Source organism: Cryptotermes secundus, unplaced genomic scaffold (genome assembly GCF_002891405.2).
Source record: "Cryptotermes secundus unplaced genomic scaffold, Csec_1.0 scaffold1304, whole genome shotgun sequence".
In the NCBI taxonomy this organism is placed as follows: domain Eukaryota; kingdom Metazoa; phylum Arthropoda; class Insecta; order Blattodea; family Kalotermitidae; genus Cryptotermes; species Cryptotermes secundus.
The window spans coordinates 554,659-576,435 of NW_019723929.1; the positions used below are offsets into that span (position 1 = coordinate 554,659).

Genomic DNA, 21,777 nt, shown 5'->3' on the forward strand with positions numbered 1-21,777 from the left:
TGTTGGAGAAGGATGGAGAAGATTAGTTGGACCGATTATGTGAGAAATGTAGAAGTGTTAATTAGAGTCAGTGAGCAGAGGAATATCCTACACGAAATAAGAAAACGGAAGGCTAATTAGATTGGTCATATCTTACGCGGTAACGGCCTTCTAAAAGAAGTTATTGAAGGAAAGATAGAGGGGTGGATAGAAGTGACAAGAAGACGAGGAAGAAGATGCAAGAAGATGCTGGGTGACCTTGGGGACAGAAGAGGATATTTTCATTTGAAGGAGAAAGCTCTAGATCGCATCAAGTGGAGGAACTGTTTTGGAAGAGACTGTGGACCTGTCGTCTTGACAGATTACAGATGAATGAATGAATGAATGTATGTGACTTGAGTCTCAAAGTTGTTTGCATGTTTAAGGCTGAATTTCATACAGTAAGTTTTATACACATTTAGCAAAAGTAAATTTGCCTTAAACCACTTCACCACACTATTAAAGACTGATTTCAAGTTACTGTCCAGTACTGTATTGTTTTGATTACTGACAATTACACTAGTATCGTCAGCAAATAAAATTGTTTGGGGATTTGCATTGGCGTTCATATATTTAATAAATATGGGTAGGTCATTAATGTATAGTAAAAACAGTAAAGGTCCCAGAATGGACCCCTGAAGGACGCCCTGTTTGACCAGACCCCCAGTCAGATTTACTTTTATCATTAGGTCCATTTCTAACTTTCACCTTCTGATACCGATATTGGAGATACGATTTTATTAACATATATACATTATCAGTTATACCATAAAACTCAAGTTTATATAGAAGCACTTCATGGTTTACACAATCGAAAGCTTTCTCCAAATCAAAAAAAATTCCACCTACTTTATTTTTATTATTGATGGCTGTTAATATATTATTTAATAGAGTATATGAAGCAGTTTCGGTGGAAAGGTTAGGACGAAATCCAAATTGTTCACTAGCCAAGATATCATTAGCACAGATATGTGTTAATAATCTTTTAAAGATAATTTTTTCAAACACCTTGGAAAATGATGTCAACAAGGAGATTGTTCTATAATTAGAACAATCTTCTCTATTTCCCTTCTTATATAGAGGGCTAACAATCGAATATTTCATGCGTAAGGGAAATTTACCAGCTTACACTGCCTTATTTAATATACAACATAACGGGGAAGAAATGTATGGGGCACTTATTTTTAGTATCTTCAATGAAATCTCATCATATCCATAAGAGATTTTGGAAGGTAAGAAAGAGGTAACTTTTTCAATTTCCTTCGTTGTTATGTTATTGAAGATGATTTTAGGAAAAGGGCCCTTAGCAGTCAGGTTCAAATTATATTTGTATTTGTTATTCGAATCAGTATCAGAGGTAAATTGGCTAGAAATTTTTTGAGTAATATTATTAGCAACGTTTAAAAATAATTATTAAAATTACTTGAATTGATTTGGACTGTACTGCAGATTTTACCCTTTGACAATCTTTACCCAGTTCTGCCCTTATAATGTTCCAAATGGTTTTGACAACATTATTAGAGTTGGTAATTTTGTCCTCATTGTTAAGTCTTTTAGCCTCATTTATTACCTTAGTTAAAATCTTGCAGTATGATTTACGAGTACAGTACTGCTTTAGATTTTTATTGTCATGAAATTTTGCCAAAAGATATAATTCTCTTTTCCTTCTGCAGGAAGTTCTTATTCCAGTGGTTAACCATTGTTTGGAGGAAAAATGTTCGTAAATTTTCTTCTTGGGAAAACAAGCATTAAAAATCTGCAGATATACATCTACAAAATTATTAAACATACTATCTATATTATTGTCCTCAGCATTAAAAACGGTTTCCCAAGTTTCAAAACTTAAACTTAGTTTACGTAAGTTGTTAGGGAACAGTTGTTAAATTTCCGGATAATTTTGAAATTAAGGTTTGTCCTTTCCTTACTGATCTCTTTTTGATGTACAAACAATAGTTGCCCGTCATGGTCAGATAGACCATTAAATACTGGATAGATCAAATAGTTTTCAGACTTAGTTATATCTATAAAGATATTATCAATCAATGTTTGAGTTGTGGTGCAAGTCCTGGTTGGAAAGTAAACCACGCTACTTAAGTTAAATTACTGCAGTATGTAATTTAATTGTTGCTTCATTTTATTATCTTCTAGATAATTTATATTAAAGTCACCACAGACTATGATTAATAAATTCAGTTTATAAATTTTGTTGATGACAGCTTCTAACTGGGTAATGAATAATGAAAAATTACTAGATGGGGAGCTATACAATGTACTAGATAAAAATTTACATTTAACAGCGCACACCTCCATGGCTTTGTGTATACATAGTTCATTAATGCTGACAGGTTTGTAATCCAGAGAGTTGTGTAAATATATACATACACCTCCCTTAATAAAGTTCTTTCTACAATAACTAGTTCCTAAGTTGTAATTGGCTATGGTCACATTTTAAATTTGTGGATAATTTAGATGATGTCCTGTGAAACAAAGCACTTGCGGAAGTTCAGGATATAGATGGGCATAAATTTCACTAGTCTTATTTGCAAGGCCACACCTTCATCATAATGCTCGACAGCTTCATTTCTTGAAGGTTTTGGCCTGCTCACCTACTTCTGTCCTTTGTGTGAGTTATCCAGTTATAAATTCCTAAAACCTCTAGATCTTCCCTTACATCATCTTTCCATCTAATTTTAGGTCGGCCTCTCTTTCCTGTGGTGTGTGGCTGCCAGTTATATATTCTTCTAACTGTTCGTCCAGTGTCCACCTTGATATGGGCTTTGATGAAGTTAACTGTGTTCCTTCCTTTTATTAGATTATCTAGTTCATCATTTGTTTTCATTACTCAGGAGCCATCATGGTTTCTTGATGGCCCGAAGACCTTTCTTAGAATTTTCCTTTCAAAGACTAAAAGTGTTAAAGTGCAGCATATGCTTTATTTCCAATTGCTAAACTCTCTTTAATCTCTTGTTTGATTGTGTTATCTGAATTAACTATATACCTCAAATATTTATAATGAGAAATCTGTTCTATGTTTACATCACTGCATCTGAGATCTTGGATTATTTGAGGTTTGTTAGAACAGTGTGAGAATTTAGTTTTCTGTTCGTTGACTAACAGCCCATACTTTTGTGAGGCTTTTTTTAGCTCTTCAAAGGTTTTAATCAGATCTTCAGCATTAGTGTGAAGAAAAGAATATAAATGGACATGTATATATTCAGGGTTGGCCAAGGGGACACGTTAGGTAGACGTTGATATACTCGTGGTTGATCCTGAAAGGGTTAAGAAGTTCCATAAATTATTCTGCGAAGAGATTATTTTCTACCAGAATATTTTTATCTAATTATTTTCATTCAGTTTTAATTTGTACTGACATTCAATTGTAACATAATGAATTTGATCACAGACCATTCTGTCATTGTTAATTCATAACAAATAATCCCTTTTGGCACTCAGAATATGATGTTTTTACAGTATTTCAGTTTTTCTATAGTTGCAATTTTATTAAGGCCATATATGCTTTAATAGTGTGCAGAAATTATCATATTGCTTAAATATATTAGTAATGGAAAGTATGTTGTTACTATAATAATGTTTTGCTTATAGCTGCACCAAGTCATTCTGGAAAATATGCAGTGAAAGCTGAAAATGCAGGAGGTGAAGCACAGTGTATCGCTGACTTCATTGTACTGGAGCCAGAACCACAGGAAGGGATGCAGACTGAACAGGATTTGCAAATGAGGACACATGTTATATTTAAGGATATAAAGGAAGAAAGAATACAGGTAAAACCAATCAAAGTTTTTTTGCTTTTTTTTTATGATTACTTAATAACAAAACAACAGTACATATACCGTTATGATGTATAATTTAAAGGGATGTGCTTCATTTAAATTAAAGACTTCCTGCATATTTTATTCCAGAAAATTATAATAAAATAATGTCTTGGGGTGATTTAATAGCAGTATTGTTGAAGTGAATATGGGTTATAATTAGTTTCCTTAATGTTGGAAAGCCACAAGTCTTAAAAATATATGAAGTTCAATTAAAAATTAAATTCAGTAACTTAGCAGCAACAGTCACAAAACTGGCAACTGATAAGAATCTGCCTGCTTCCTCAGTTTTGCTGTAGAGTACACACATTTCCAATACTAAGTACAAATTAGCCAGTTTCCTAATAAAATGTGGATAACAGTGTCACAATGAGGTTGCTTGATGTAGAGTTACATATTTCATAAACGGAAATATCCCAAAGTTCATTTGCACATTTTTGTTTATGGTGCTGCCTCTAGCAACAAGTAATAATATGAAACCTCTGTTGGGGCATTAGATCAAGCTGATTTCCTTTCTGGGGATAAAAAGTTAACTCACTCTAATGGTCCCAACATAGGAGCAAGGCCAGTTTTAACCAAAACTGAGGTGATGGAAAATGTCCATTTGGAAGGTAACAGTATCTTCATAGTGTAGTCTGATTCACAGCAGATATTTTTAATGAAATGTAATGTGCTACAGTTTTGATCATGGATTTACATGAAGACCTACATCATGACTTTGACAAGCATGTGGTAGTCATCTTGTTTTATACTTATTAGACTGCACTCAGAATATCTGAGGGATATTGCTTATAAGCCAGTATATTTTATATTCCTTTCATGGTTGAGGAAGATATATTGCATTATTGAATGTCTGACCACAGTAGAGCCGGGTACAATTTGTTCGTTACACACTTTATGTATGTGTCTGTTTCCCATATGAGGTATTTGTTGTCATCACTGTACGTGAATGGGAAGAGTAAAAATCAGAATAGACCGAAAAGGGCTGTTCGTCAGAATCATTAATTTCATTTGCATTGACTATGCCTCTGTTAGTCTCCATATGGTTAATAATACTGCATTTTAGATGAATATATACTGATTACACCAATTTTACATTATTAACTCAGGGATTGAAGCCTTAAAGAGTAATGTAACACCCTACATAATACCAATAAGTTATTTAGGCTAAAGGTGTGCATTTTCCAAGTGAAGACAGATTGTTAATTCATTGATCATTCATCCATTTGAAGAAATATGCAGCAGATGGAAGTAAAAACCGTTAGTATTGTACACTGATTAATGCAGGATCCAGCAAAAAAATATCAGATATTTGAATTTAGCACCAACCTGTAATGGTGGGAGTGGGAATTCTGCAATTCATGCGAGACTGTAGCACAGTCCAAAGCAATAGTCATCTTGCATTGTTGGTTGTTGTAAAAAATTAGAATAATGTCGAAGATTACGTCCTGTATGAAATATTTGTCAAAACTGTTCCAACAAAATAAAAATTATTTGAAAATAATTAAAAAAAATGAAGTGTTGGTTATTTTCATGAAAGTTCAAGAATATTAAAAAAATTAAAAATGTTTCAGAATCCCAAAATTCTGTAAAATTTGGATTTTTTATTTGAAATCACTTTATATTTCGAATTTTCAAACATTTTCAAAGTCTCAAAATCCTCGCAAATTTTCAATTTTTAAAATTGAATTTCTTTACGCAGTCAAGAATTTGACCGCTGCAAGATCTACCATTTTTTATTTTCTAAAATTTTCAGAAATCTTCGGTTTTTATAAATATCGAGTTCTTTACGAATTTTAAAATGTTGTACTTTTTCGAAATAGTTTCTAAGAATTTTTATTTCTTTAATTTTTTCAAAATTCAGATTTTTTTTATTTTGAAAGCATATTTGATTATTTCGAAATTTTAAACCTTGTCTAATATTCAGTGTAATCTTTGACATTATTCTAACTCTTCTTATTAACCAGTGTTCCATAATCACTAATGCTTTAAACCGTTTTACAGTCTTGGCTCAAATTCCCACTGTCACCATTAGAAAGTGATGCTAAATTCAAACTGTCTGATACTTTCTGCTGGACTTTATATATTGTGTGGGAACATCCCACATTATCACGCATTTTCTGCAACGCACACTCTTCACATCACTTTTCACCATCACGTGCACTAACCAATCAAATTGCTCCAAACGTTCACATTTATACTGCACTCGCTGCTAGCCCCGAATCTACATCATCATGCACGCTGGCCATTCGGCACCCTGCAAATTCTTCCTCCTCAATTTCAAGTTTCGCTCCGCCCACCGAGCAGTGTAAAAAAAGGAGCAGCCGCAAACCGGCAGCATCAGTCTGACTTCAGTCTTCGATCAAGCCACACTCAAGCAACATCAGCCAGCAGGCTTCATTGCCAGCGCTTGGTCTTTGGAAGCATCGGCAGGCTGCGCCAGGCACGACTGCCTTGGCCCTCCAGCTCTCACACCCGACGCACTGGGGCACCTCGCCTGGACTCACCGGTGGTCGTGACCCTGTCCGACCCACTGGGCATCTGGCATAGCCACTGCCTCATCACTCCTGCGACTGCGCTGCGTGACCACGCAACTTCAACTCACCTGCCACACGGCGATCAAGCAACCTCCAGCAACAGCCGTGCTGTGGCCAGTCAAATCACCGCAACTAACCTCTCTCCCTACCGGCGCATGCCGCGCTACCTTACCGGTCAAACATCTCAGCAACCATGGTCCTTTTCAGGACCAACAGACTGTTCCGAAGAAGTGGGTTGTCATCGGAGTAATGACAAAAGTACTCAAAACCCCACAATTGCTTTCTGCCATGGTAAAGGTTAATGTATCAATAACATGAACACATGAAGCTGGCCCCAGAACTCAGCATTTCTCAAATGGTGTGCCATGGCACATTGGTGTGCTGCCTCGAGGATCTTAGTTTACCAGGATAATTTGAGTCTGAATAGAAAAATATTTCACAGAATGTGGAATAAGAAGCAGTGGTATTATATGCAATATTTTTCTGTTATGTTCTCTGCCTGTACTGCTGTTTCTTTAGCAGCTATGAATATTGAGATATTACTGTTATTGGTGTAACTAAGATAACTAAGATTAGATTATATTTAATGCATCAACAGATCTTTCTCTCTGTTTCTTAAATAATATTGTCATGTATATGAGTGGCTATAAATGGGGTTTAGATTGGTGACTCAGTTTATTGACCACTTATACACTCACTTATACAATCACTGACACACACACACACACACACACACACACACAGACTAGTGTCCTCAGTTGATTGCATTCTCCACAAGACATTTCCTGAATATGAGTTTTAACACTTTGCGGACCGTGCACCCTTTAAAAGGTTTTTCACTATTAAATATGGCGGACCGTTCGCGTGTTAACAGGTTTTTAAAACACGATAAGTTGCAACACACTATACATCTCTCTGGCTCCACCTAGCTAGCACGTAGCTGCTTGCAGCTGCGTTATAGGGCTCTGGAATGTCTGCTGACCAATCAGTTACTAGACCTCACTGTAACTCTATGCCCCTGCAAAGGAAAATAAATGCCTTTATTTCTTCAAGCTGTTAGTCAGTATGGATCAAAGACCAAAGCGGTTGCCACCCAAGCGATTTCTTGGAGAACAAGAAGTATCTGACTTCTTCTCTGATTAACTATCTGACGTCCCTTGTGAGTCTGCTAGTGATAGCGACTCACAACCTGATAGTGAGTGTGGCAGGGGCGAACAAAAAATTGTGACCACAGACAGTGAAAGTGAAAGTGACCGTAGCTCTGATGAATGTGCGGGTAGCAACATTGCGGGGACAGCCACATGGGGAAAAGTAGACAACGCCTGCTTTGGGACAGTTTACTGGAAATCCAGGGGCAAAGCAAATTCCATCGGACCCAACACAAGTGTCTGAAGTAGTGGAACTGTTTTTTGGAGATAGTTTCTTTGACATGCTCTGTCAGGAAACTAACAGATACTATCTCCAACACCGTGAACATTATGACAGAAGTTATAAGGCGTTGAAGTGGGTGGATGTAAGTTCAGCAGAAGTGAGAAAATTTTTTGCAGTTGTCTTTCTAATGGGCCATACAAGGAGGGATAATCTGAAAGGTATTGGTCAACAGATCCATTTTTAGAAATTCCAATTTTTGGCAAACTAATGAGCCATAAGAGATTTGAGCAAATTTGGTGGTGTTTGCACTTCAATGATAGTGAACTGCAACCACAATCAACAAGCAGGCTTTTCAAAAATTCAGCCCTTATTAAACTTTTTCGTTCAAAAATTTCAGACAGTTTATAAGCCAAACCAACAACTGTCTTTGGATGAATCTGTGATTCCTTGGAAAGGAAGACTTCATATGCGAACATATAATCCTGGGAAACTTACAAAGTATGGCCTACTTTGTAAGTTTTGAGGTTTTCACGGCGCCAAATCCCAGAAGACGACTTTCTTTATGGCCTACTTGTTCGTGTAGTTACTGAAAGCACTTCAGGCTATATTGGAAATTTAGAAATTTATTCTGGTGAAGGAAAGAAATTACAAGAAACTATTCTTTCCATTTTAGAACCCTAGCTTGATCAAAATTACCATGTCTATGAAGACAATTATTACAACAGTGTGGCAACTGCAGAACACCTATTTTCAAGAAAAGTCTGTGTTTGTGGAACAATTAGGGTGAACAGAGGCCTTCCTCCAGATCTGAAAGAGGAATGTAAATCCCTGAAACGTGGTGAAACCACATTCAGGAGAAAGGGGAATATTCTTCTTCAGTCCTGGAGGGATACTCATGTTGCGAATATGATTTCCACAATTCACAATTCGAGCATGGTTGATGTTCAAAGGAGACATGGACAGGTAAAGAAGCCTGTTTGTATTTCTGAGTATAATATGTTCATGAAGGGAGTTGATAGAGCCAATCAGTACTTGGCCTATTATTCTCTTCCTTGGAAAACAGTAAAGTGGACAAAGAAAGTTGCCTTGTGGCTTATAAATTGTGCCATTTTCAAGTCATTTTTGGTTTTCAAAAATCTAAACCCTCATTCAAAATTGAAATACAAGGCATTTCTGCCGAATGTGGTAAAAGCCTGGGCTACAGACCACACGGTGGCGGCTGAACCGGCGGCAGACATAGTTTTAGTACGACCGCGGCCATCTACTCCCACCCCACGCAGGCCTCATTTTGACTCCCCTGGGCGACTCTCGGGTGATATGCGGAAACATACCCTCGTGAAAATTGTGAAGAATGAATATTTGAAGGGGAAGCAGCCTTCTAGGCAATGCCGTGTTTGCGCAATTCACAAGAAAAGGAGTAGGACTGCCTACATTTGCAAGTTTTGTGTAATGCAACTTCACAGAGGGTAATGTTTCGAGAAATATCACACCCTCAAGCACTTCTAGAAGTGTTCTCAAAATTTTTTTTTCATAAAATTAATTAGGAGATTCTATATTAATTTTTAAAGTTAACAGTGCACAAGTTAGGGTAGTAGGTATAAAAATGCCGGTCCGCAGGGTGATTTAAATATTTAAATTGCTGGCCCGCAAAGTGTTAACACAGGAACTACATTATAACAGTCTTACTGAATTAACACTTCAGATATCACACGTAAAGTTTTCTCTTCACAACCGGACTTTTAACTGAGCACTCTTGCAACTAACTCAGCGGCCATTTCACACCAGCCTCCTGGTCTTCTCTTTGCCACCTGACTATCAGCCAACTAAGTTCTAAACCTTGCCTCATTTATAACCTCTTGGCACAGACCATGTAGAAAACACAGCTCTTCCGCTGTTGTAGTCCAACTGTTGCATTATTAAAAATCTGCTGCCTAGCAACGGGCATTGTTCTGTTCTTTGCTTCGTGGCCATCGCCAGGAAATGGCTCTACATGCTACAATATATTTTGGCGCTATAATTTGACAAGGTCATTATTATACGATTCAGAATAGCTAGTTTTAAATCTTGATATTTTGTCTGTCACTGCAGTCATTTATTGTTCCTAATCTGTTATTAGTCTGTTAAATTTCACTAGAAAAATACATATTCCAAAAAGAAAAGTATGTATAAACGAAAAATGTGAAGGTATGTAAAAGTAATATGACCCTAGTTCATGTATCTATACATACATATACATACACACAGCCTTAGAATAACGCATGTGTTTGTGTGGCACAACATATCAGTGCAGTGTTTTTATTTCTTTCCCTTCCTAGGAAGAGAGATGCAAGCATTCAGATATAACAGGAGGCCAGGAGGCTTTTTGCAGTCTTTTGACGAAAGATAAAAACTCAAAATACATATTAAGAACAACATATACAATGTATAATTCTTAAATAGTCAACATAAACATCATTATAATAAAGAAATTAGCACACTTTTATATAGGTTTCATAATTGGTTTTATTTTTTATTTTTATGTTTTGTGAAGGCATTAGCATGATGTACTTGATTGTGTAGAGGCAGCAAAACAAGTTCTGTTTTGCACTATACTCTGGTGTGCCATCGAAGTAATAAGGGTTAAGAAACACTGTCAAAATTCAGCTCGGTTTCTAATTTGGAAGTCCATTATTGGAAAACTGGGTTTATTGTCACTTTATTTTGTCTCATTCTGTTCTAAAATTATATAAATTGTTTAATACTTCAATATGGAATGGACTGTGTGCAGCAGAGTGACCTTCGCCACCAGACCACATCTTCGAAAGTTACAACAGAGCTGGTTCAGCCAGAGATCACAAAACCGAGCACTGCTGAGACAGGCACATCTCCCATCCCATTATCTCCACATAGAACCTCTCCTTCAATTGGAAAACCCATCACTACTGAGTCTACAACTGTAACAGAGAGTATGAAGACAGAAAAACTCTTTTCAATCAAGATGGAACGTACTCCATCACCTGCATTTCAGAAATTCACAGAGGAAACCCATACCACAAAAGAAGTTCAGATACCTGTCCATGTTGTAAAGAAGCCAGAGTCAACTGCCACCATTATAGAATCAGAAAAGAAAGAAATTCAGATTCCAGTAGAAATTGAAAAGAAGCCAGAGTCAGTTCCCCCAGTTTCAGAAACAAAAGAAATTGCTACACTGATTGAGGAGGTACACAAGTCTGAGAAAGAAGAGCTTGTCAGAATAAAAGATACAAAAATAACAGAAGAACAGTTTCTAGAACAAGAAATTCCACATACACTTAGAAAGGAACAGGAAATTGAAAATGTTCTTGAAGAGACAGGAGTTGAAAGTGGGTCTATTAGCAAGAAAAGTGCTTTAGATTTCTTTGTGTCAAAATTAAGTGAAAAGGAAAGTGAAGTATCAAAGGAGAAAGTTAAGGAACCAGAAGTAATACCATTGAAAACATCAGTAAAGCAAAATATTTCACAATTTGAAGAACTGCACGTTAAAGAATCTGATCAGCAGTATCTGCCAAAGGATAGCGGCTCTCATCCTGTACCTGTTGTTCATGAGAAGACTGACACTGAAGAGAATAAAACTAAACATTTTTCACCAAATTTTGATGATTTGCCCAGAGAATCATCAGCTGTATTTTCAAAGACAGAAAAGGAGCACTCATCTTTCATTCAAAGTGAAAACCATAAAGTATCGCCTCATATTCCACAGCCAATGAAGTTTAATACATTTCCACTTCAGTCTTCAACATCATCTCAGCATCGCACTGAACATTCAAGTTTTGAGAAGCATGTGATACAGCATCATTCAAGTTTCTCATTAGATGGATTTAACCTTCACCCTGAGCCACCACCAGAGATTGGTTACATACCTAAAACAGAAGTTCCAGCTAAAATTCGTTTGGATATGTCAAGTCGAGTGAAGAAACTGGAAGAATCTCACAGAGTTTTGTCACCAGTCGAAATCCCATCGGGCGCAGTGAGAATTTTTCCAGCACCAGTTAGGTCAGAAGCACCTGCAGCAGAAAAATGTGAGCCTCTGCCAAAGCCCGAGATACAATCTAGACCATTCAGAGAGACACAAGAAACAGTTTCAATGCCAGGGGAAGAAAAAGAAATTGAAGAAATGCTAGTCAAGAAGAAAATTGTCGAAGAAATATCTGTTCAGAAGAAAGTCCACCTGCCAGGATCCAGAGATTGGACTTACAAACAGCCCACATCTGCAGTGGAGCCAGTATTGGAAGAACAGGCACCATTCATCCCCAAACCTTGGTCTCCACATCCAGTTCCTGAACCAATTTTACAATCACAAACATCTGCAGAGATACCAAGTCATGCTCAAGATTCTCCACACTTACCAGTGGCAGTGATCCGGCCACCATGGCGTACAGAGACAACTCAGACACAGGTGCCAATGTCAAAAACAGAACAGCAAACACTGGAGACTGTAAGGCCTGTGTCGCCAAGACCATCAGCAGAGGCTTTGTCAATGGAGAGACTTTGGGCTTCTCGTCGAACACCAGAACCAGAGGTTGTTGGCTTGCCAGTTTTACCTATAAAAGGAGTTGAAATGCCTAAACCTCTTCTCCCTGAATCAACAGAAAAATTTGTATCTTCTTCCATCACAAAATCCTCAGTGCAAGAAACAGATATAAGACGGGCTGTATCTCCAAGACCTTCAGCAGAAGGTATTGCTATGGAGAAATTGTGGACTCCTCATAAAACAGCTGAGCCTGAGCCTGTAATTGCTAGACCTGTATCAACAGGACAGCAGCAATTTGAAAAGGCCATGTCTCCTAAACCTTCAATGGAAGGACTTGCAATGGATAAAATATGGGCACATAAACATCCAGATTCTGCTCTGAGGAAAGCATGGCCTCCTCCACAACCAGAAGAGGAAAAGCCGGTTATACCCTGGGCAGTGACAGGAAACATTGAAAAGACATGGCCTCCAGCAGATCCAGTACCAGATGTGAATCAGGAAGTTGATTCAAAATCTCACAAAGAAATCAAAGTGCAACAAGAAGAAACAAAGAAGGTTCAGTTAAGGCCACAAACACCCAAGGTTCAACAGTCAGTAAAGGAGGTAGAGATTTCAAAAGTGACAACAGAAAATTACAAAAAAGAAACAGAAGAAAGCAAGAGCAGTATCTTACATGTACAGCCAACACCTACATCTGCTGCACCAGTTGTTCAGCATTATATTGCAGAGGCCCGAGTGGTTCACTCATCAGCAGTGGTGGAGAGTGAAGTTCAGTCTACAACCACAACCTCTGAACATTTGGAAATAAAATCAGAACATATGGAAAATACAAAAACAATCAGTTCCATACTTCCAATACCGGTACCTAAAGAACCATCTCCTCCTGTTGTGGAGGAGAAGATGTTACGGCCATCAGAAGCAAAGAGAGTATGGCCACCAGGTCCTAAAGATGAATATGAATTGAAAGCACCTCCTGTGCTAAAAGATGTCCTACCCAGGAAAGAAACATTGCCTAAACCAAAACCAGTGGAGGAAATGATTATTGAGCCTTTCCTAGAGCCTGGACCTCCTCCAGAAATTGGATTTGCACCTGCACCACCAATTGAACGTCGACAGTCTCTTGTTGAGACCATTGAACAGGATCTGAAGAAAGACCTAGAGAAAGAGCCATCACGGCATATAGTAGGAGCCGTGAGGACCATACCTTCACCAGCACAAAAGCAAAAGTGTGCACCACCACCACTGCCACCTAAAGAAAAGTCTGTACCACCACCCTTGCCCCCTAAAGAGAAATTATCAGAAATTAAACCAGTTCCACTCCCTAAAAAAGAGACAAAGAAACCAGTTGTTAAAGAGAAGCCATTTGAGAGGTTCCCAGACTTAGAGCCTTTCCCGTTCAGACCTGATGAACCTGCACCTAAACCTGCGAAATGTCCACCACCTCCAAAACCTTCAAAATTTATTAAGGGAGAATTTGTGAGTAGTGATTATGAAAGTGACATTGAATCAATACATATTCCTTCTAAGTGGAGACCATATGAAAGTGACACAGAGGAAATACTTGGCTATAGGAAAGTAGTTCCACCAACTTTGAAACAGCCTAAGAGACCAAAGTCAGCTGAACCAGATCCACTTCCTCCATCTAAGTTCGACCAGCCTCCTCAGTTTGTTGGTCCTCCACGACCAACAGTTAACAAAGTGCAAGCCAATAGGAAAGAAATTAAAGAACTGAAGACTGAAATCTCCAAAGTTACGTCAAAGGTTGAAACAAAGACTGAAAAGATTAAAAAGTATCATCACCATCACCATCATCATGTATCTGAACCAAAGAAGAAACATTCACCACCAACACTAAAACCTGGATCGCCTCCAATTTTTGTTCAACCTGATGCAGCTCCCACACAAAATGGAGAGGTTAAACCTGCTACAGATCAGAAGAAAGGTGAACCTGTATCACCCCCTAAAACAAAACCAGATTCTCCAAAGTTCAAAGCAAAGACTACTCAGAGTGAGTTTCCTGAAAGTGGATACATGGCTGACACTGATGAACCAAGACATTTAGAACAGACCACTCACAAATACTCTCATTTTAAACATGAGGAATCCAAAATGACTTTTGAGCATACAACTGTTGTTAGTGATATAGTGTCTGAACAAAGCACACAGACAGTGCAGCAGCAACAGCAGAAAATTGAAAAGTCACTTCCTACAAAACCTCATCCACCTTCTAAATTCCATCAGAGACATTCTGATCATAAGTCAGAGAAGAAAACTGTGGTACCTTCAGCAACAGCTCATTCAGAACCAAAGAAGGTGCGCAGTGTTATGGATTTGTGTTACTCTTCTCCCACCTCTCTGTTGTGTCACGAAACTAATTTCCACCCTTCTTCTCTGATATGTGGTTTTGTTTTTGTTTGTATGTATGTAGTTCCCTTTCAGCTCATAATGTTAACATAAAAACTGTCATTATTACTATTATCAAATAGCATGAATTTAATGCTCATTAACGTCTTTATTTTATTAATTTATTTTGACATAATAAGAGATATGCTTTACTCTAACATCATCAGTTTGAATGAGAAATAATGCTACTAGGAATGATATTGCATACTGGATATAAATTTGTTGTAGATTTGTATTACTATGTGTTGACTGGTGTGTGCCCATTTCAGTTGACTCCATAACCATATTTAATTGTAAAAAGTAAAAACAAGGTATTGTTTTTGGCGTTTTATGGTATTCAGTACGTAGTTAATGAAATTATATTATCTCACGTAAAATGTTCTGAGAATGCAAGTTAAATACATTGCTGCTGTGTACGCTAACATGAACTCAACTTATTTATAATTTGATTTTCCAGTATATTTTAATGCCCAGCTTTTTGTTGTACAGGAACTTCTTACTTCAGCAGCAGCAACAGGTTCAACAGACACAACAACCCAAGTGTACAAGGAAGAGCTTGTCTCCAATCTAGATCTATTCCCATTTAGAGCTGAATCGCCACAACCTAGAGTGAAGCATGTTATAGGGCCCCCTCCTCCAAGCCCATCAAAATTTCTGAAGGGAGAATTTCGTGAAAGTGATTATGAAAGTGACTATGATGGTAAGATTCCAGCCAAGTGGCGTCCATATGATTCAGATGTTGATGAACCATCATACAAGCCAGTAAAACCTGTTCTGACACCCAGTGGAAGACGAATTCCTTCTCAGGCTTCTACGGAAGTCAGAACACCAACACCACCAACTGAGTTTGACAACCCTCCTCAGTTTGGTGGACCTCCTAGACCCAAATTCGAACCAATTGAGAAGCAATCCCCTCCAGTTAAGTTAGAAGTTAGAATACCAGACAAACCTCAGAAAGTCTTCAAACCCACACCAGTAACTCCCAAACCCCCCTCACCGGTTGAACTAATTGTGGCAACCCCTGCTATTAAGGAACTAGATGTTATTCTGCAGCCAGGAACACCACCGGAATTGAATTATGCCCCCCCTCCACCTAGAATTGTTCCCTGTCAGAATGCTACACAAATGGAAACTTCAAAGGTGATGAAATTTGCCGAATCAACTCAGCATAGCCACAGAGTTGTAAGTGTTCAGCAGACAACAAGAGTCATTAAATTTGGAGATAACGAGAAGAAGATAGCACCAGAACCAAAACTAGAACCGTTCCCCTTCAAACCAGAACCGGAACGTCAGCGTCGAAGAAGTGGTCCGCCCCCTACCACACCCAAAAAGTTTATGCCAGGAGAGTTTCGTGAGAGTGATTATGAGAGTGATTATGAAGGAGCCCGCATTAAGCCCAAGTGGACTCCAGGTAATAGTGACACAGATGAGCCACAGTATCGGAAAGTAAGACCTCCACCTGTTACCAGATCGACTAGTGTTCCTGCAAAACCAACAGACTCTGTCCCTACTCCTATGGAATTTGACACAGAACCAGTAGTGCTACCAAGTCCAGTGAAAGTGACTGTACAGCCAAAAACAAAATCAGTGAAATTGGAATCTGAACAAAAGAGATTAAAGCGTGTTGAAGAAATGAGAAATAGATTCAGTGAAAGTACATACTCATCACTTCAGAAGAAGATGACAGCTGCTACAAAGAGCCATGCATCTGTGGGAGATTCGCAACAAATACTTCTCCAACCTGGTGAACCACCAGAATTCGGCTTTGTGCCAGCATCAACATCGTGTAAGTAATTTATTTTTATCAATGTATCACATTCAGTTGTTTTTAAATTTATTCCCTTACAGGGACATTTTTTGCCTTATACATGGACCATTATGATGTATTTGAAAGAACTTGGTGTGTCCCCAATAAGTTTTGATCTGAGACATTTGCAAATTTTTTTAACATGTTAAGAATATTGCCTCCTGAATCAAAATTTCTTATTAGGGAACTTACAGAAAGAACCACTGTAGTAACTGTTCCTGAAGAAACGCCAAACAAACTACAGACAAAAATTGAATGTTACATGGATATTTGCGGGGTAACAACCATTGTCATATGGATTCTCTTGAAACTGTTTTTGAACTTGAGATTCCTTACATTATAAAATAAAAGGAAGAAATTCTTATAAATCTTATTTAATACCACCAAACCCTTTAAAACATGACGTTCGTTTTTAAATTACCTGCTGTGTAAACAGACATGGGTAATCACATTACTGAGTTTCTGGATTTTGTCCATTGTCTAATCTGAAAGAAAACAGTGGTTCAAAAGCTGGATCTCTTTCCATTCTCAGATGAAAGGGTTTGGAGGCAATCACTGGGCATGCTCTGTCTAAGGGACCCACCTGACTAGGTGCCCCCCCATTTCACCTGAGGATGAAAACACACCCATTTTCCAAAATATTGTGTTCTTTCAGAATACCAGATGATGGACGCAGTGCAGAAACTCAGTAATCCAAAGTGCAAGAAAAGTATGATAAATATGGATATCAATAATTTCTGGGATGTGGCGCCCTGTGAACCGACATTTCAGAGGATCGTATTGCCTCCATTTTCAGGGTAGAAAAATCTGCGAGTGAGGAACCAGCGTGAGTAGGTGGCTGGTCATGTTCATATATAGCTGGGTGTTTTTGACTGGTGGCTGAATCTGCAGCCCCCCTGCTCATGCTGGTTTCCAGATCAGACAAAATTAAGGGACAGTTTTAATTTATTTAAAGATGACTTAACATCCCTTATATTGAATGCTTCTTTTTCTTCTGTTGAGGAATTTGTGTCTTTTTAAATTTTTAATATGTGTGTGAGTGTATTATTGTCCTTGAAATGATAAATATCTTATTTTCACTTAATTTTTATAACTTTGAGGATACACTGTTTATTCTGGTAATACTCGTAAAAAATTTTGTATGCAGGTTTGTCATATTGTATTTTTATATTTGTATATGGTATGCTTGTGGTGTGTACACAATTTGTTTATGTAGTTAAGTATTATAGTATTGGTGGCTTATATACAATAAAACTTGTTCTCTATCTGGAGGCTCTACTGCCATATATGGATTTCTGAAACAAATGAAGATATGATATGAATTAAAATTTTGGAACAAATGAAGATGTTATATGATATGAATTGAATTGAACTGAACTGCACTGAATCCAACGCCATATTGCCTTCATACTGACGGCATCATTAAATAACTAACTAAAATGGAAATATAAACTTTTTTAGAATCAGAGCATGGTTGATATATCTTTAGTGTGTTATTTTTGTAAAAACAGACAAATAGGTTTGTTATTGGTTACATCTAGGATATCTTTGAACGTACTCAAGACGTAGAACATTTTCGTAGAGCCAGTTTAAGTAACCACAATTAATTATCCTTTTAGATGTTGCTTCAAAACACGTGAGTGAGATGACAGATACATTCAAGTCCAAAGCACAGCAGTTTGTTGATGACATTATGACAGATGTAAAATCTACAAAGGAAAGTAGTCATGTGGAGAAACCTAAAGGTCTCACCCTGTCTGATGAAAATGATCCTCAGGCCTACAGAGAAGAATCTAGACTTGCAGAATATGGTAAGAAAATTTATTTAATACTTTTTTATATAAGAAACTGAATAATTTAATTTTCTTAAACAAAACAGTGGATTAAATAAATATGTACAGATTTTTTAAGAAGCTGAGTTCCTATAAAGGGCAAATGTTCTGTAAAATGCTGAAAATTTTCTTCTTGTAGTTTTCATGTCTTCAAGCCAAAGCATTCTGTTAATCTTCAGTATTTACAGTTCATAATCAGTTACAGGAAGTGAAGTGTAACAGAAACAAACTAGATTACATATTCTTTTATATGATGTTTACAGTTAACCTAGATCTCAAACATTCTAATTCATTTCAGTTCAAGGTTATTAATATATTAAATTGCTTAAGGACATATGATGTTATATAGGAAATTCAGAAGCCTACTATGTGGAAAAATTCATGAGCTAACAATTCAACTTGAGTTGTTACTGGCCAGTTTAATTGTAATGATGCATTAATATAAATATATAAACGTAAGTATCAGAATATAAATCAGTGTTGAATGTAACAGTATTAGTGGTATCTAATGCTCAGGCACTTGGAGGAATTCCATTGCCTTGAAATGTAAATACAGATTCAGATTTTGATGGAAACTATACATGAAAACTATGAAAGTTGTGTTCATGAGCTCTATCATATACCAGTGTTTTTTTCTAATATATTTACAAAGTGTGTTGAAAAAATTGTGTAATGTTTCCAAGTATTAGGGTGTCAGCAATCACAACAACCAGTATTAAAAAAGTAAGGAAATGGATGATATTGTGACATGTAAATCCATTTGCTAGGTAACGCCTGCAACACACACGTAGTTCAACATGCAACGGCTTGGTAAAGACACTTCCACACGTGTGGTGATGTCACGCCCCAAAAGTGCTTAGCTATCATGTGATGTGTTTTCTGTAGGTCAGCATCCAAAGTTTACAGGGAACAACAAAGGTTGTACAGAACTATTAGGCTTATTTTCGACTCTCTCCATCGTCTGGTATATAGAAGAATAAAAACCATGACGTTTCGGAGACTGGATCTGTCTCCGTCCTCCGGTGGGTGGGGCAGGATAAACCCACTCAGTTGGGCCTGTTAGAAAGAGCTAGTCTCAATCACTGGACAAACCCCGGTCAGTAGAGAACAGCCTATGAACACCCAACACCCGACAAACAACAAAGGTTGTTTGCGGGCAGTCGTAAGCTGGATGAGTGAAGTAGAAGCTAGGAGCAGTTGAGTACAGATTAGGACAGAGAGGGACAGAGTGATTGAAGACGAAATGACAAGAAGACTTCATAGTGATTTGAAGTAATAGTTCCTGTGTTATAAATCCATTGCCAAGAAATGGATAGCAGGTCCTAGTGTTCTGCCAAGTGAGTAAATCAACAGTAGCATACTGCATGTACTTAAGAGTGGTTGTAAAGGAAGGTGTTAATAAATCAAATCATCAAATTAAGAACCCCCAATTATTCATCATACGTATCCCCCTACATGTGACAATATCATTTAACAATATTTTGCTAACTTTGTTGCTTTTATTTTCTCATTGTTAGATTTAGTTTAACTTTGAACACATTGTTAGGTTTTAAATGTTTAATGCTCCTAGGAACAAAACACATTGATCCAGACACTGGACTCATTTACTTCAAATATGATTTTGGATATGAATTTGGAATTGTACTTCCTGGTGAGGGTGATAAAAAACCAAAGCATGCTCAAATTGAAAAGAAACGAGATGATGACATTGAAGTTCCTATAATCCATGAGACAAGTGGCTCCGAGAAGAAGAAAGGGCCTCAGCCTATTGCAGATTCGGGAAAGGTTCCACAATTCCGACCCAAGAAATTTTCCCACTTGAAAACTGTGAAGTGGGAACCAGTGTCAGAGAGTGAGATGTCTGAAGCTGAAGGAGATTCTATACATCACCACAAGAAGCGCTATAGCTTACCACAGTCCCAAAGTGGAGGGTTCCAGAAAGCTCCTCACATCTTTATCCCTCATTCATCCCGGTGGGACCAAGCATCTCCAAGCCCACTGTCTCTCTCACCCAGCTTACCAAGCCTGTCTCCACACTACAGTGGACAGGGTCCTCATGGTGCTGCATCTGGTGTAGATTCAGCAGGTACATTTCTTTGTGTGCTGAGTGTGTGGTGCTGCCATGTGTCTAACCACTAATGCAAGAACCAAGCATGGAAGGTTACCAGCATGTGTGCCACGTAATTAAGATTGTGGATTTAAGTTAGGGTTTTACGTGTTTTTCTGGGACAGTCCACAACATTTGGACCATCACTGTAGATCTTGTGTGAACCGATGTTTCGGAGGAACATATCGCCTCCATCTTCAGACTAGAAAAATCTGCTGGTTCCTCATTCACAGATTTTTCTGCTCTGAAGATGGAGGCGATACGTTTCTCTGAAACGTCAGTTCACACAAGATCTACATAGCGCCATATCCCAGAAGATGGTATTCTTCATAGTCACTGCTGTGAAAACCTCAAATTAGGAAAACAAATTCCCAAACTTGAATCTTGCCTATGCTATGAAATAAAGATTGCCATACAGTTATATTTTTTTTAATTCGCTTAGTGGGGAGTGGTACAGTTATATTTACTTAAGGTACAAGTACTGCTTCTACTGGGTATTAAACTCATTAACTGGTATCTTGGTCTGAAATTCTGATATTCGCCTATTGCACTGAAATACTATGGTACAATCCTAGTAGTTGTAAAATGTACTTCAGAACTGCCACCAAGAAATCTATTCTGAGACTACAACTTTAATTGCTGACACTGCTACTGCTATGTTCTTTCTTGTGTATATAATTATTCAGAAGTACATAATTGAAGATTAGTGTTTAGACATTTTCTGTCACTGTCCACATTGAGTGGGTCCCATGTCACAGTGGCATGGCACATTCGCGTGTTGCCACATATGGACTGTGGCTGCAGATATATTCAATAAGCAGGCAGATATCTGGTTCTTCATCTTTGGGTTGTGTGAGGAGAAAACAACTGCTCAGTATAAGAAAGCAGCATATTATGAAACAGTACACAGTTGTATACCCATCAGCTTCTCAAGAAAAATTTGGCACCATGCAGTTAGTTATGATACTGTGGTCTGATAATCTCAGAGAAGTACTGGACAATCTACTGGGCGTTAATTTGAAAGCTTTATATTTGCTGTACATTTATAGAAAATGAATACAAAACTGAGAAATTGGTGCTGTGAATTAAAATAAAGGTAAAGCTATCCTTTTAACAGGTGGTGGAGGGCCATAGGTTTTGAGACATCAAGGCTCGTGTCATTTTCTAGGCAGTTGGCTCACATGGAGTAGTGAATTTGTCAGCCTTATGCACCAGCCACCCTTCCTGATACTCATTTCTGTTAGAGGCTGATTCGACCTCAGGGCCATGTTGCAGCTCAAAGGATTAGGTTAATTGAAAAATCCAATGACCTCATCAAGAATCAAACCCATGATATTCTGACTTGTAGCATAGTGCCTCAACCAGCTGCAGTATTGCATTCCC

At 37.8% G+C, this 21,777-nt stretch overlaps 1 protein-coding gene across 3 annotated transcripts in view; it reads left to right on the forward strand.

Moving 5' to 3' along the window:
* Positions 1-21,777, forward strand: part of LOC111862210 (titin) — a 261,060-nt gene that overhangs the window by 223,073 nt on the left and 16,210 nt on the right. For all 3 annotated transcript variants that reach the window (XM_023847418.2, XM_023847419.2, XM_023847420.2), the window contains 5 exons: positions 3,622-3,800; positions 10,524-14,558; positions 15,138-16,434; positions 18,075-18,266; positions 19,858-20,373. In XM_023847418.2, coding sequence (XP_023703186.1) covers positions 3,622-3,800; positions 10,524-14,558; positions 15,138-16,434; positions 18,075-18,266; positions 19,858-20,373 — 6,219 coding nt within the window. The remainder of the gene's footprint in view (positions 1-3,621; positions 3,801-10,523; positions 14,559-15,137; positions 16,435-18,074; positions 18,267-19,857; positions 20,374-21,777) is intronic.